Consider the following 12,500-nt stretch of genomic DNA (forward strand, 5'->3'; position numbering starts at 1 on the left):
GCCTTAACACTCTGCGTTAGATAATGTTAAGACCTTAAGTTAACATTTTTGTGAAGGTTTGGGTTGTCTCAGCTATAGTACCCTTCACCCCTACCCATACCCCTCACCCCCACCCCCTACTGCTCACCCTCACCCCTACCCCCAGAATTGTCATGCCAGGGGGAGGGTGAGACAAGTCTTCATAGTGGCAAGATTACTATAAACATGTTGATGCCATTTTTTCAAAAAAAACGTAAGTATTTTGCAGGTGTTGTTTTTCCATTAGATGTTTTTTGTCTGTCAGTATCAAGATCCAAGATTGGGTACCATTTTTTAAGATGATGCAATTGGTTTTGGTTGTGCATGGCTGCCTTGTAAGCTCAAGGTACAGAACTTTTTTCAATTTACAGGACTGTTGTTTTGTCAGCTGGTGCATTTGACACCCGCCAACGTTTTCTTGAGCAACTCAGAAAACGATTCGGCAATGGCACATTTAATCTGACTGGACATGTTGTGGCAAATCATCTTGCTGACTACTACTCATCATTAAAGGAAGATGCAACATCAACCACTGAAAGCAGGGTGTTTTTCCACTCTAATCATTTAGGATTTCAAAACGAAAATTACTGGATGCTCTCTAGTGATGTGAGTTCATAATGTGGGAGTAACATACGAATACAGCTGTTCGGATCCCTATAAAAGTGCATGCAACTATCTCGAAAAGTGACCTGGGATGTGATCAACTCATTTAATCACACTGAAGCTTTCTAACTAATTTTCTTTTATACTTTCAAACAAATATCTATATTGTGTCATAGTACATCTATTTATTTCTTTTTCCTGAAATGCTAGGGTCAAGAGAGCCATAAATTACACACTTCCCAAAATACCTTTTGGGATTGTTGCGTGCACTTTCGCACATTAATTTTTTTATTGACAACCTTTCTAGAAACATGTGTATACGCCAGTCTTATTAACTAAAAGTTTTTTGAAAGGATCGGAGTGATTCCTAGAGTATAATTAAGTATAAGTATAGTACAAATTAGCTGTAGCCTAATGTTTATCTACGATAGCGACCAAAGTGAGAAGAATCTTTTCCAAAACATCAAGTCACTTGACACAAGGTAGTTGTGCAATGTGTTCAAACCGATTCATTAATGGCCTGTATGGTTTACTGAAGTCTTAGTACTCATTTTAAATTTAGCTTAACTCCAGTGTATAAGTAACTCATAGGCTTAATATAAAAAATGATGCATATGCATAATTTCCATAACAATTATTTGCCATAACATGAATAGAATCATAACTAGTTAATTGACTGTGTATATTATTCTGAGGAAACAGCTGGAATGTTCTTTTAGTGTGCCTATATTTTTTCAATAAATTTTGGTCATTGTGAAAGGATTTAACTGATCTGCTGCGTGTTTTGTATTTACAGCTTCATATCAAGCAGGGGATTATATTGCCCCCATCTCAGTATCAGTGTTTTGTATTAGACAATGCTTTGAGCAGTTTTGGAACAAGCCTAGATGGCCATCTTCTAGAAGTATCCTACCTAAAATCAGTCACTAAAAGGTATATCTTGGTTTTGTTTCTTTCTTTTGATTTTGACGCATTATTGACTCACATTATCAAAAATATTATTTGCCAAGGATATTCTTGTGTTATTCAGAAATATTTCCGTTTAGAAAATGTTTCTCTGGCATTTAATTCTACAGATTTTTGGAGCTGTCCTCACATTTTGGTACGAACGCCATCGCTTTCCAGTTGGCAACTTCATTTGTAATTTGGAGTCTCATCAAGGCAGTCTTGACAAAATCGGGTGCAGATTTTTCTGGTTAGCAGTGTAAATTGTGTTAAGCTTAGTCAATTTGATAGAAACTGGTTTAGTGTTCCTCTTGGGTTAGTCATCGTGAAAAAGAACTTTTTACCATACAGTAAAACCCTGTGTATAAGAAACTACCATAGATTTTTCCAAGTCAGCCTGAACAGGTTCTTATATAAATGGTGCTTAACTTGAAATCAGGCTATCTAGGTGCTTAAATGGGTTCTTAATATTTGTTTTTGAAGAAAAAAGGTACTTGATTTATTGGTTGGCGCGGCCTTTTACATTAAATTATTCACACATTTTCATGCTACAATACTAGACACATTTCGTTGGAACACGTTACACGAATGATCTAGAATCGTCGTGTTACAAGATGGCAGCTTATCCCTTCTCCCCCTCCCCCCAATTCAGTGTTGTTAGAAAATATTCGGACAACTTCTGGTAGTTTTGAAATCAACATTGAAGGAGGGGGGAAACGAGGATGGGTGTTCCAACAAATGTGACGAGTATTGTAGTTACATGGAATAATGGATACATGGACATACACAGTTCTGCGTTGAACATATTACACAGCTTTGAATGTACTGTGGTCTTATGACACTGCCAGGATTCTGGCTTAATTTTGGTCAGTCATTGTTTATATAGAGTGCTTACACTGTGTCCATCAAATAAGATCTAAATAGTTACGACCTAACAGTTTTTATTTAGTGACTACTGTATCAGGGTCCGGATGCACTGGACTGACAAAATTTGTTTGGCCCTTCAAAAAATCTCGACAAAATTTGTCTCTGCCAAATTTTCAATTTGTCAAATGTGGGCGCACTGAGACACAGCAAAATATTTCTTAACTACAAGTGTCAATCGCACAAAAATAAACACCATCGCTTGCACGCTGTTCGCCGGAAAGGTTACATGAGATCTCAGGAGTCATGGGCTTATGGTGATCTTTAACCGCTTCGATCGAATGTGCTCCCTCGGCACATTATTGCTTGTATTCTATTTTTTTTTCTTCCTTGAATTCGTTCAACTCCAGCAGAGGCAGTTGCTACTTCTACATGTACTATGCCAGTGGAGGCTTCACCTTGTTTGACTGCAACTGCAACAGATTTGTCCGTAGAAGGCAGACTGAAAATACTCCGACTAAAAAAAGAGATCAAATTTTCTTGATTGACATTTTCCATCAAATAATGGTGTGTTAATTAACAAATCTGTCAGATTTCACGCCTGACAAAAATTTGTCCTGCTCCGTAGCAGGACGACGACGTCTTTGAAGTTTGGTAAAACTTGACAAATTTGGTAGATCTAAAAATCACCAGGCGCACTTGTCTCAGGGAACTGGTGACAGATTTTTTTCGCAAAATAAACAAAAATTTACCCAGTGCGTCCGGGCCCTTAGTCTATCATTCAACTGGAACAGCTTTAGAAACAAATACACAAGGGAAACCAAAAACTGTACTCAAGACAATAGAAAGTTAATACTTTACTTAATTACATTGTCTTGAGTACTGTTCTTAGTTTCCCTTGTGTATTTGTTACTAAAGCTGTTCCTTTTGAATGATAGTAACTAATACAGTACTGTAGTAACTGTAAAAACTGTTAGGTAGTAACTGTGTAGATTTTACTTCATGGACATTGTGTGAGCACTCTAACATACAGAGTACTGTATTGTATTATGTACAAGAAAATAAAACAGATTGACTTTATATTACTTTGGAAATTAAGAACCTACTTGGAAATCTCAACCTGAAATGGTTCTTATGTGAAGGGTGCTTAAAATGAAAATTTCAGCCTGACAGGTTCTCGGATTTTAGGTTCTTTGAGAGGTTTTACCGTGTAGCACTGATCAGATTTTGAACAACTCAACCCTTTGTATATTTTTTTTAAATTGTAAACTCCTTTGTATGTTGTATCTTGACATACTTTTCTTCATAGATGAAAGTTGCATAGGAGTCGTATACTCCACAGAAAGGAATGTCGGTAAAAGCTTAACCCTGCAACTGCTATCAAAGGGCCAGGGAGTGGACAATAGGTCTCACCCTCTGCTGTGTTCAGGTGGAGACCAAAATCTCAGTGGTACATCTCTGTAAGTAAAAATTACAATCAATATTTTGCGACAAGTATTATAATTATTGGTCTCCCATAACTTCGTGACAATGACAAAACCAAAATAAATTTAAGACGCATAAACCATCTTTTTAAAGACATGTTTAATAGGCCTTTTGCAACAAACTATCACTTGGTACAAAATCTGTCATGCTGGAGGGCAAGCTCATTATTATTCCCCCACTGGGACATCAAAACAAAGAGACCTGAACCAGTCAAGCTTGACTTGCCTTTGTTTTAATGTCTCAGTGGGGTAATAATAATGAGCTTGCCCTCCAGCATGGCGGATTTTGTACCATGTGATCGTTAGTTGCAAAAGGCCTATTTAATCTACAAACCTCTCTCTCTTATATATGTTACAACTGGGGAATGTTAAAATTTAAAATTTGGTTACAATGACGGTTATATTATGAGATGATTCAAAATTGTGTAACATAACATGTGCATGCACAAGTGTTAAACTGGTTGCTTAGAGTATCAAGTATATATGAGTCAATGAATCAATGAGTTAGTGCAGTTACCCTAACCCATGAAATGAAATTTCAGAGAGTGCTTAGACCTAATCACTGAAACGAGGGCTTAGGCTTAATCAATAAATAATTGCTATATTGACTGTGAGTCTCACTGACTCATTGCATGACCATTTGACTCGTAAATCATGGGACCTCAGTTGCTTACAAGAAACCAAAATTACTATTATGTTGTGACTGCACGTTTAAAGTTGTTATAAATTGTTAAAAATTAGCTCTGGCTTCAAATGTGAAATATAGGTGGCTTGGTTCAATCTAAGACTGTGAGCATCTCTAGCTGATTATATGATTATATGATTAAATATGATTGTAAAACTAGGAGTGCACTTTTGTTAATGTCTCTGTTCCTTATGGTTGTGTGCTAACTACTAGTTATGAGCAAACATTGACTCCAGTTGGCATTAATGAGGAAGCACTGCCTTGCTTTAGGTTAGCCTGTGCAACTTCCGGTGATTGTGTGACAAGGGAACCTCACTTATCTCTTCAGCACTACAAGCTGAGTGCAAAACAGCACCTGCTGAATTGGACAAGAGTATCAGTTAGCTGGCGATATTCAAAAGTTAACACAGCCAATAAGCTTGGGGGAAGTCGCTGCGCAGATTTAACTGTACCACACAGAAGTGTCCCGAGTTTATTGAAATATGAGGCCCCGACCTCAACTCCAAAGGGAGGGTGGGTGGGGTTAAACTGTGCTGAATGACAGAACATAAACTTGTGACCTCTAAATACCGTAAACGTCCATGTATAAGCCGCATCCATAGATAAGCCGCACCCCGAATTTAGAAGCGCAGATTTTGGGAAAAAATGTACTACAATAAAGTTTGAAGTTCCAGTACCGTTCTATTGCTATAAAGCAACAAGGACAAACAATCAAGGTTTCGCAATAAAGTTGAAATTCCTTTGATTAAAACAAAACGAACGAGTGCTTAGTAGTGTCTGGGCCAGGGCCTGGGTATCATGCATGACCAAGATGTTTGGAAAACCGCAATAGGTGAAAAATTTCATGCAGAACAGGGCTTGATAATGCAGTCGACAAATTTGCCGAGAAGGTGGTCAAGGACAACAAAACAGTCGGCCATTTACCTCGCGAGTATTCGCGAATTTTGTGGTATTTTATCGCACACGGCGAAAAGATATGCGTGGAAGTGACTGGCCAAAACGTCACTGCAAACAGCTGTGCGGAGGAATGGAGATTCCTTGTAGGTTGGTGTTTACTTGTTCGAGTAAAGCAAAAATTAATCGCTTGAAAGAACTCTTGGAAAGCAAGATTCGCCTATAAACACTCGAAGACACAAACGGCTCCTTTAGGAGCCACCATTGATTAAAAAGTCAATGAACAACGGCAACATGCTGTCAGTTTCTTTTGTTTCTTTACTGAGATTTTAAGAAGTTGTATGAATATTAATTAGGTTTTTTAAAACTCCAAACACAGATGTATCCATGGATAAGCCGCACCCTTGATTTATGGCTTAAATTTTGTGAAAAAAAGTGCGGCTTATACGTGGACGTTTACGGTAGTTTTCATACAGCTAGACAAATGTCTGCTGGCATAGCCAGTTGGAAGAGCTGTACTACGAGTGAATTTAGTGTTACACACGTTAACTCTTAGCCATGAATAGAGCTTTGAAAAAGGCCCCATGCAATGCCGTGGATTGTACTAGCCTGCTGGCGACAACAAAGCTGTGAAGTCCGAAGCAAGAATACAATAAATCTTTAGTGTTTGCTGACCTTGGCAACTGGACAGCACAGACGCTACATTGAAAACAGAGTTGCCGTGAAAGGGCATGATCCCTTAATTACATTTTACTTGTGTGACAGTAAAATTGCCTTTAACAGTCAGGTGTTTTTGTACATGAGAATTCTTCTCAGGGGACAGATGTTCGTTGACCCTAGTTGAAAAATGGTATGATGTCTCATGTACAAAAACACCTAATTAACCCACCTGACTGTAAACAAAAGTGCACTCCTTGTTGTTTTACGATCATAGTCTCAGCTTGAAATGCTTACAGTCTTAAATTCAAAGAAGTGATCTATATTTCGTGTTTAAAGCCAGGGTTAAGCGTGCAGTTACAACATAATAATAATCTCTGTTTTTCGTAAGCAACAGTCTGTTTAACACTTGTGTATGCACGTGTTATGTCATCTTCTACAACTCTGTATCATCCTTTCAAAATATAACTGTCATTGTAACTGAATTTTAAATTTTAAGTTTCTCCAGTTGTAATGTATATAAGAGAGAGAGGATTGTACTAGATTAATTTAAACTGATGATGGCATGAGTAATGCCGAAACATGTCTTTAAAAAGTTGATTCAGACTTCTGTCTTAAATTTATTTTAATAAACTGGTGTTTTTTTTTTATTGAGTGTACTTTTTGTGTATTCGAGCATCCCAGGACATTAAAATTTCAAATATTGCAGTTGATCTCTTACCGTAATTTTATAAAATTAATAATTTGCTTTAAATCTTACTTTGCAAAAATACCAACATCTTAATCATTTCAGGAAGGCAATGATGTATGCCCTACAGAGCACCACTCTGACATGCTTTGTAGATGACCCTGTTCTGACTAGTCCCTTATCAGAATTCCTACTGCAAATTCAAAGTGGGCTGCCCCAAGGGTCTATGAAGAGTGGCCGTACAACACCAAAGGGAAGCATTCTTATAAGCACAAACTCCTCAGAGTGCAGCAGGTATGGGGATAACAGATACATGCACATAGAGCGGTTTTCAAATGAGTGTCTTAAAACCAAACCAAAGTAATTACTTTGGCCAATCAAAAAGGACGGAGACAATCCAGTAAACCAATCAAAACTCGAAGTAATTACACGGAGCCGACACAAAGCGCGGGAACATGTGCACGCGCGAGCCACAATTGGTTTTGGTTTCACTTCTGATTGGTTGAAAAAATGGCGCGAGAACTTTGCACCAATCACTGAGCGAAGTAAATGCAAAACCAAAGTTATTCGCTAATTACTTTCGACACTCAATTGAAAACCGCTCTATACATAATTAATATAAATTACATAAAATAACAGAAATAGGCAGACGTAAATCTTTGTTACTGTGTTGGCTTAAAGGGGCTAGGTCACACAATTTTAGGCAATTTCATAGACCAAATGGTCGTAGAATTAACTGAAATAACACAATAACGGCTCAAAACTATAGAAGAACTCAAACAAAACACAGGAAAGCTAAGAAGGGACACGGATGGACAAAACTGGGGAGGATTGAAATGGATTGCATTTGGCCCACCTATCAGTTTATATCAAAATGTCATTTAAACAGCTGGAAAATCATTCTCAGTTGTTATGTGGCCGTGATTTTGCAAATGAAAGACTCTTGCTCTGCCAATTTGACATTCATAGCTCATAACTAACAAAATTAAACAAAATTACCTAAAACAGCGTGACCTAGCCCCTTTAACTGTGTGTTGGACTTCTTTGTCAACAGGGTCCATGGCAGGATTTTGCGTCTGGATTATGCAAAAGATCCCAATTTCAGTAGGGAAAGTGAGGCGATTTTAGAGAATGACCTCAATCAACTGGTAACCTTGAACAAAGTATGTGCAGTTTACCCTAATATGTGCCCAGGTGGAAATCTTATTAAGATCTTACCAAGATTCTTAATAAGTTTCTTATTAAGATCTTACTTTGTTTCTTAATTAAGATTCTTACAAGATCTTGTAAGATTCTTAACAAGATTCTTACAAGATCTTGTAAGATTCTTACAAGATCTTGTAAGATTCTTAACAAGATTCTTACAAGATCTTGTAAGAATCTTGCAAGAATCTTATAAGATCTTAGTCAAGATCTTAGATAAGATCTTGTAAGAATCTTGTAAGAATCTTACAAGATCTTGTAAGAATTGTGTAAGATCTTAGTCAAGATCTTAGATAAGATCTTGCAAGAATCTTGTAAGAATCTTATAAGATCTTAGACAAGGATCTTGTAAGAATCTTGTACAATCTTAGATAAGATCTTGTGAGAATCTTGTAAGATTCTACCCAAGATCTTATCTAAGATCTTGTAAGGTGTTGAAGTATCTTGGCTAACATCTTCCAAGATCTTGTTCCAGAATCTTACAAGATTACCAATGATAAACTTACAAATATATGGGGTTTTATTCGGAGTTGTTTTGTTTTATTTTGTTTTACATAATCTGCACTCCAGTACTAAACTGCAGAAAGAACCAAGTATTGTATATGTAACTTTCTACAATTTAAGATCCAAATCTTGCACTGGCTTCTTATTAGTAAATTCGTAAAAAATCTAGCAATATTTTTACAAATCAAACACTGCTGCTTTCCTGGCGTCATTATTGCAAATTACAGTCAACTCCAATAACTTGAACCCCTGTTCACAAAAAGTAATCACTTTCATTTCCCTTGGGGTAATTGCCAGTCTTAACTCAAAATAATTATTTTCCCCTTTAATGTTACCTTACAAAGTGATGCTGAACAATACTATTCTTTTGTGTACTTAATTGAAAAGCTTAACGATTCCAACAGAAAAGAAATAACCATATGACTATTGTTAAGTCTCAAAATTAATTCATAACCAAAAATTAATTGTCATAGAGCTAAAGCACTAAGTTGCCATGAAAAGTCAAGTTAATACATGGGTGCACAAAGATTGCTGTACGTCTGTCAAATGTGTAACAATATTACTGTCCAGACTTGTTGAAACTACAGTACTGAACCTGAAAATCAAACAACTATTGCACTGACAATACATTTGTTGAACTTTTTCTTAAAAAAAAAAAAAAACAGTTTCAAACCAATAATTGGCAGTATGTCTTCATTTAGTTATAACTCTATTGTCTTAAACTATGGGATTGCTACGTACTGTATTTGGTACATTGTAGCACTCTATGATCTAGTATAGGAAGGATATGGCTCAGCCCTATACCAATACCACACGATCTCTGACCCCTCACTTTGGGAATGCTACATATTTGGCAGCACTCCATCCAATTCCCATATTATCCAGGAACACTGGTATATGGTATGGGAATGCTATGGGGATTTGGTAAAGTCCCTTACAATCCCCATATCATGCTGGCCCATATGATATGGCAATCAATGAAATGGTAAACTTCCATGCATACAATCTCCACATTATTGTCTAGGTACATGTACAGCTGTATGCTGCATCTGGTATGGGAATGAAATGACTTTTCACACAATTCCCGTCCTGTCCCATATATTCAGTGAACAGCTGTGATTCTTCCTAGTGTTGGACTACAATCAATCAATTCACTGGTCAGTTTTCTGAAGTAATAAGGCCCTTTAATCAACATACAAACAAGTTGCACAGTTTCACATTCAGCTTCAATGGATATTAATTACTTTATGTACAGATTATTACATTTCAGCAACTGCAAAAACTGAAAATATATAATATATATATCCTGCTCCTGTAAAATAATATTCCAGCAAATCAGAGATGTGGTGGAAACTACAAAAAATCCATTACAGTCAAGCTATTAACAGTAACAGTTACTACCATAGCTCACAGGCAAAAAATAGAATACAGAGTTCAAAGCAGTACCTAAACATTTAATTCATGTCAAAATATTTGGATTGGGTTCTTGTTTTAAAATTAAATACGAAAAAAGCTGTTAAACATTTCAGATAAACCACAGAACTCTAACAAGTCTGCAAAGAGAGATCCTTAAATACATCAAACCATAACTGGTGGAGGAGACAGAATTGGTTGCTAAGCATTTTTGTCTGCTGTAAAGGACCTTTCCCTGCTGTCCCATCAAAGATTTTTTTCAGGACGTGTCTCTTTCTGCTCTTTCATGGCAACTTAAAAAAATACAGGATATACAGTATTATTATACTTCAATGATGCATGTAGTTATTCCTCTAAATCACTGATTATTTCTATTACAACTAAGAGTAAACTCATAAATTTGGATCCCTTTACTTACAAACGTCAATAATAGCTTTGTCGGGCATTTTCTGCATTGATTACAATAGTTAAAGTGACAGCATTTAGCATTTTTACGAGAAGGAATCATTTGTCAATCGTATACATATAACTTGCGGTATGAGCACTTGTTTTCCAAATCATTTGCTTCACCATTTGTTCTAAAACTTCATTATTCTTCATTACAGGTTTACGAATTTTTTTACAGGGCTATAGCATTTAAGCCAAATTGACTATCCTTGCTTCACAAATTGACTCGAAGGTGTGAAAATGTGAATTCTAAATACAGGTAAACCGTTCCTCATTTTCAAGACAATAAGGCATCAAATCAAGCGTTATTCGCTTAAAGTTAACGCTTACCTTTTTACTTGAGTTGTTGTAAGCATTTCCTTGCCTGGATCAGGATTTAAAGAGTAAACCTAACCAAAAAATCGTCACCGTGCAAAAAGTGTGATCGTAGATACATTAACGTTCGAATAAAACCGCCCAAAATCTGTAAGAGCTGGACGTTGAGCTGGACTGGTTACCACTGACTGCTGACCAAAACGAAAAGGGCTCACTAGTTTCCAGTCCGGTCTCTCACGTGTTATTCAAGATGGCGGAGGATGACAATCTTTCCACCGATTCATTATAAATGGGCAAGATTTGAAAGATACTGGAGTTCATTGAAAGGATTAAGTACTGACTTGGAGTGTGTAATTTTCAAGAGTAATGCATCATGTTCCTTTTGGAATAAGGCCGATTATGAGAGCATCAAACAAGGTAATCCGTTGATGATATTTGTCACAATCTATACAATACATCAGAATAAAAGCTTTTCATTTTCTCCGTGTACAGAGTGATTTTATGTTCAAAGTTTGGGGCCTTTAAAGGACATTGTTTAAGCAAAGTACATATATTACGAGTAGTGAAGTAACTCGAAAAATATCGTATTCACACAGGCATGCTTTTGAATGAGACCAAACCTTGTTATACATGTATTGAAGGTTGAAGTTAAAGCTCATTTTTTCAAGGCACCAGATGAAATCAAATCCTAAAATTGCACTTAAAATTTGATTATTGTCTCACTGGCACATTCAGTACTATTGCACAAAATTCGGAAGAATTTCAACTCACTCAAGTGACCCTCAAGTTGAATCATTGAGTGGCATTCTTAAAGTTCCCATAAAATCCTAGTCCACATTGCCCTTTTAGCTTTCAATTCCCAAAAATTAGGCCTGGAAATCCAGAAAAGCCTGGCAAAGCCTGGCTTAAAAATCTTGGAAGGCCAGGCTTTTTGGCGGAACAGTGTGACAGTTTAAATTGCTTTAAACATGAAATTTTAGGTGTTACAGCTGTACTTTAGCATGATAGAATGTGAAGGACTTAAAATAATCATTTACATAGCTCTTTTATCAGAGACTGTACATCTAAGAATAATCATGCAAAGGTTTAGTCTCGGGTGTCAAATTTAGGAACATTCGCTACATTAAAGATAATTGGCCGTTAAACCAAAACATTTTCGTATTTTGGAAGACATCATCAAGGCCATTTTATCAAAGATTGTTACTTCAAAGACACTTCAATTGAGCCCACAGAGTTTGGTTAAGGTCACTGGTCACTATGAAATTGCAGTCAATGTCTGTAATCTTGAAGACTTAAACATTTTTGGCCTGGAAATTCAAAAAAGCCTGGTCAAGCCTGCTGTATGGTGGCTCATCAATTTCAGCCAAAAACTTCAAGGTTTGAAGCAAAAACACAACCTGTATTCCCGAGCAGTGCATAGTGTACTTAAGCTTATTAAGTCATGCCTTCCATAAGAAAACAAGTGCCCTTCATCAGGATACCTTATTTGAAAAATAACTCTAGCATGTAGGATTTCATTTCAAAAAGCATGTCAGCTGTTTCAGTTGTCAGTATCCTGTGGAGGATGAAATTTGCCTGTCAGTGAATGACCAGTGCGCAAGGCCTGCAATGCAAGCTAAGCCTTTTTGGCTCCCTCTCTCCCCAGTCTTCCCATGCAGTCGTTTTCTTCCCGAATTCTTTCCCTGTCCCCTCCCCTTAAGCGCCTGCTACGCAGGCTAAAAGGAAATTAACTTCAACACTTGTTTAATTTGACTTAAAAAATGAAAAGCCCCCCAGTCCA

The 12,500-nt window shown here is 36.8% G+C and overlaps 2 protein-coding genes across 3 annotated transcripts in view; both read left to right on the plus strand.

The window, feature by feature from the left end:
* LOC138051401 (tetratricopeptide repeat protein 28-like) overlaps positions 1–12,500 on the plus strand; it is a 695,954-nt gene that overhangs the window by 282,464 nt on the left and 400,990 nt on the right. The gene's annotated exons all lie outside the window — the stretch shown is intronic.
* LOC138051406 (uncharacterized) overlaps positions 1–12,500 on the plus strand; it is a 45,474-nt gene that overhangs the window by 20,532 nt on the left and 12,442 nt on the right. For both annotated transcript variants that reach the window (XM_068897597.1, XM_068897596.1), the window contains 6 exons: positions 390–624; positions 1,418–1,554; positions 1,698–1,816; positions 3,740–3,890; positions 6,944–7,132; positions 7,893–8,001. In XM_068897597.1, the coding sequence (XP_068753698.1) occupies positions 390–624; positions 1,418–1,554; positions 1,698–1,816; positions 3,740–3,890; positions 6,944–7,132; positions 7,893–8,001 (940 nt within the window). The remainder of the gene's footprint in view (positions 1–389; positions 625–1,417; positions 1,555–1,697; positions 1,817–3,739; positions 3,891–6,943; positions 7,133–7,892; positions 8,002–12,500) is intronic.

Source organism: Montipora capricornis, chromosome 6, assembly GCF_036669925.1.
Source record: "Montipora capricornis isolate CH-2021 chromosome 6, ASM3666992v2, whole genome shotgun sequence".
Lineage (NCBI taxonomy): Eukaryota > Metazoa > Cnidaria > Anthozoa > Scleractinia > Acroporidae > Montipora > Montipora capricornis.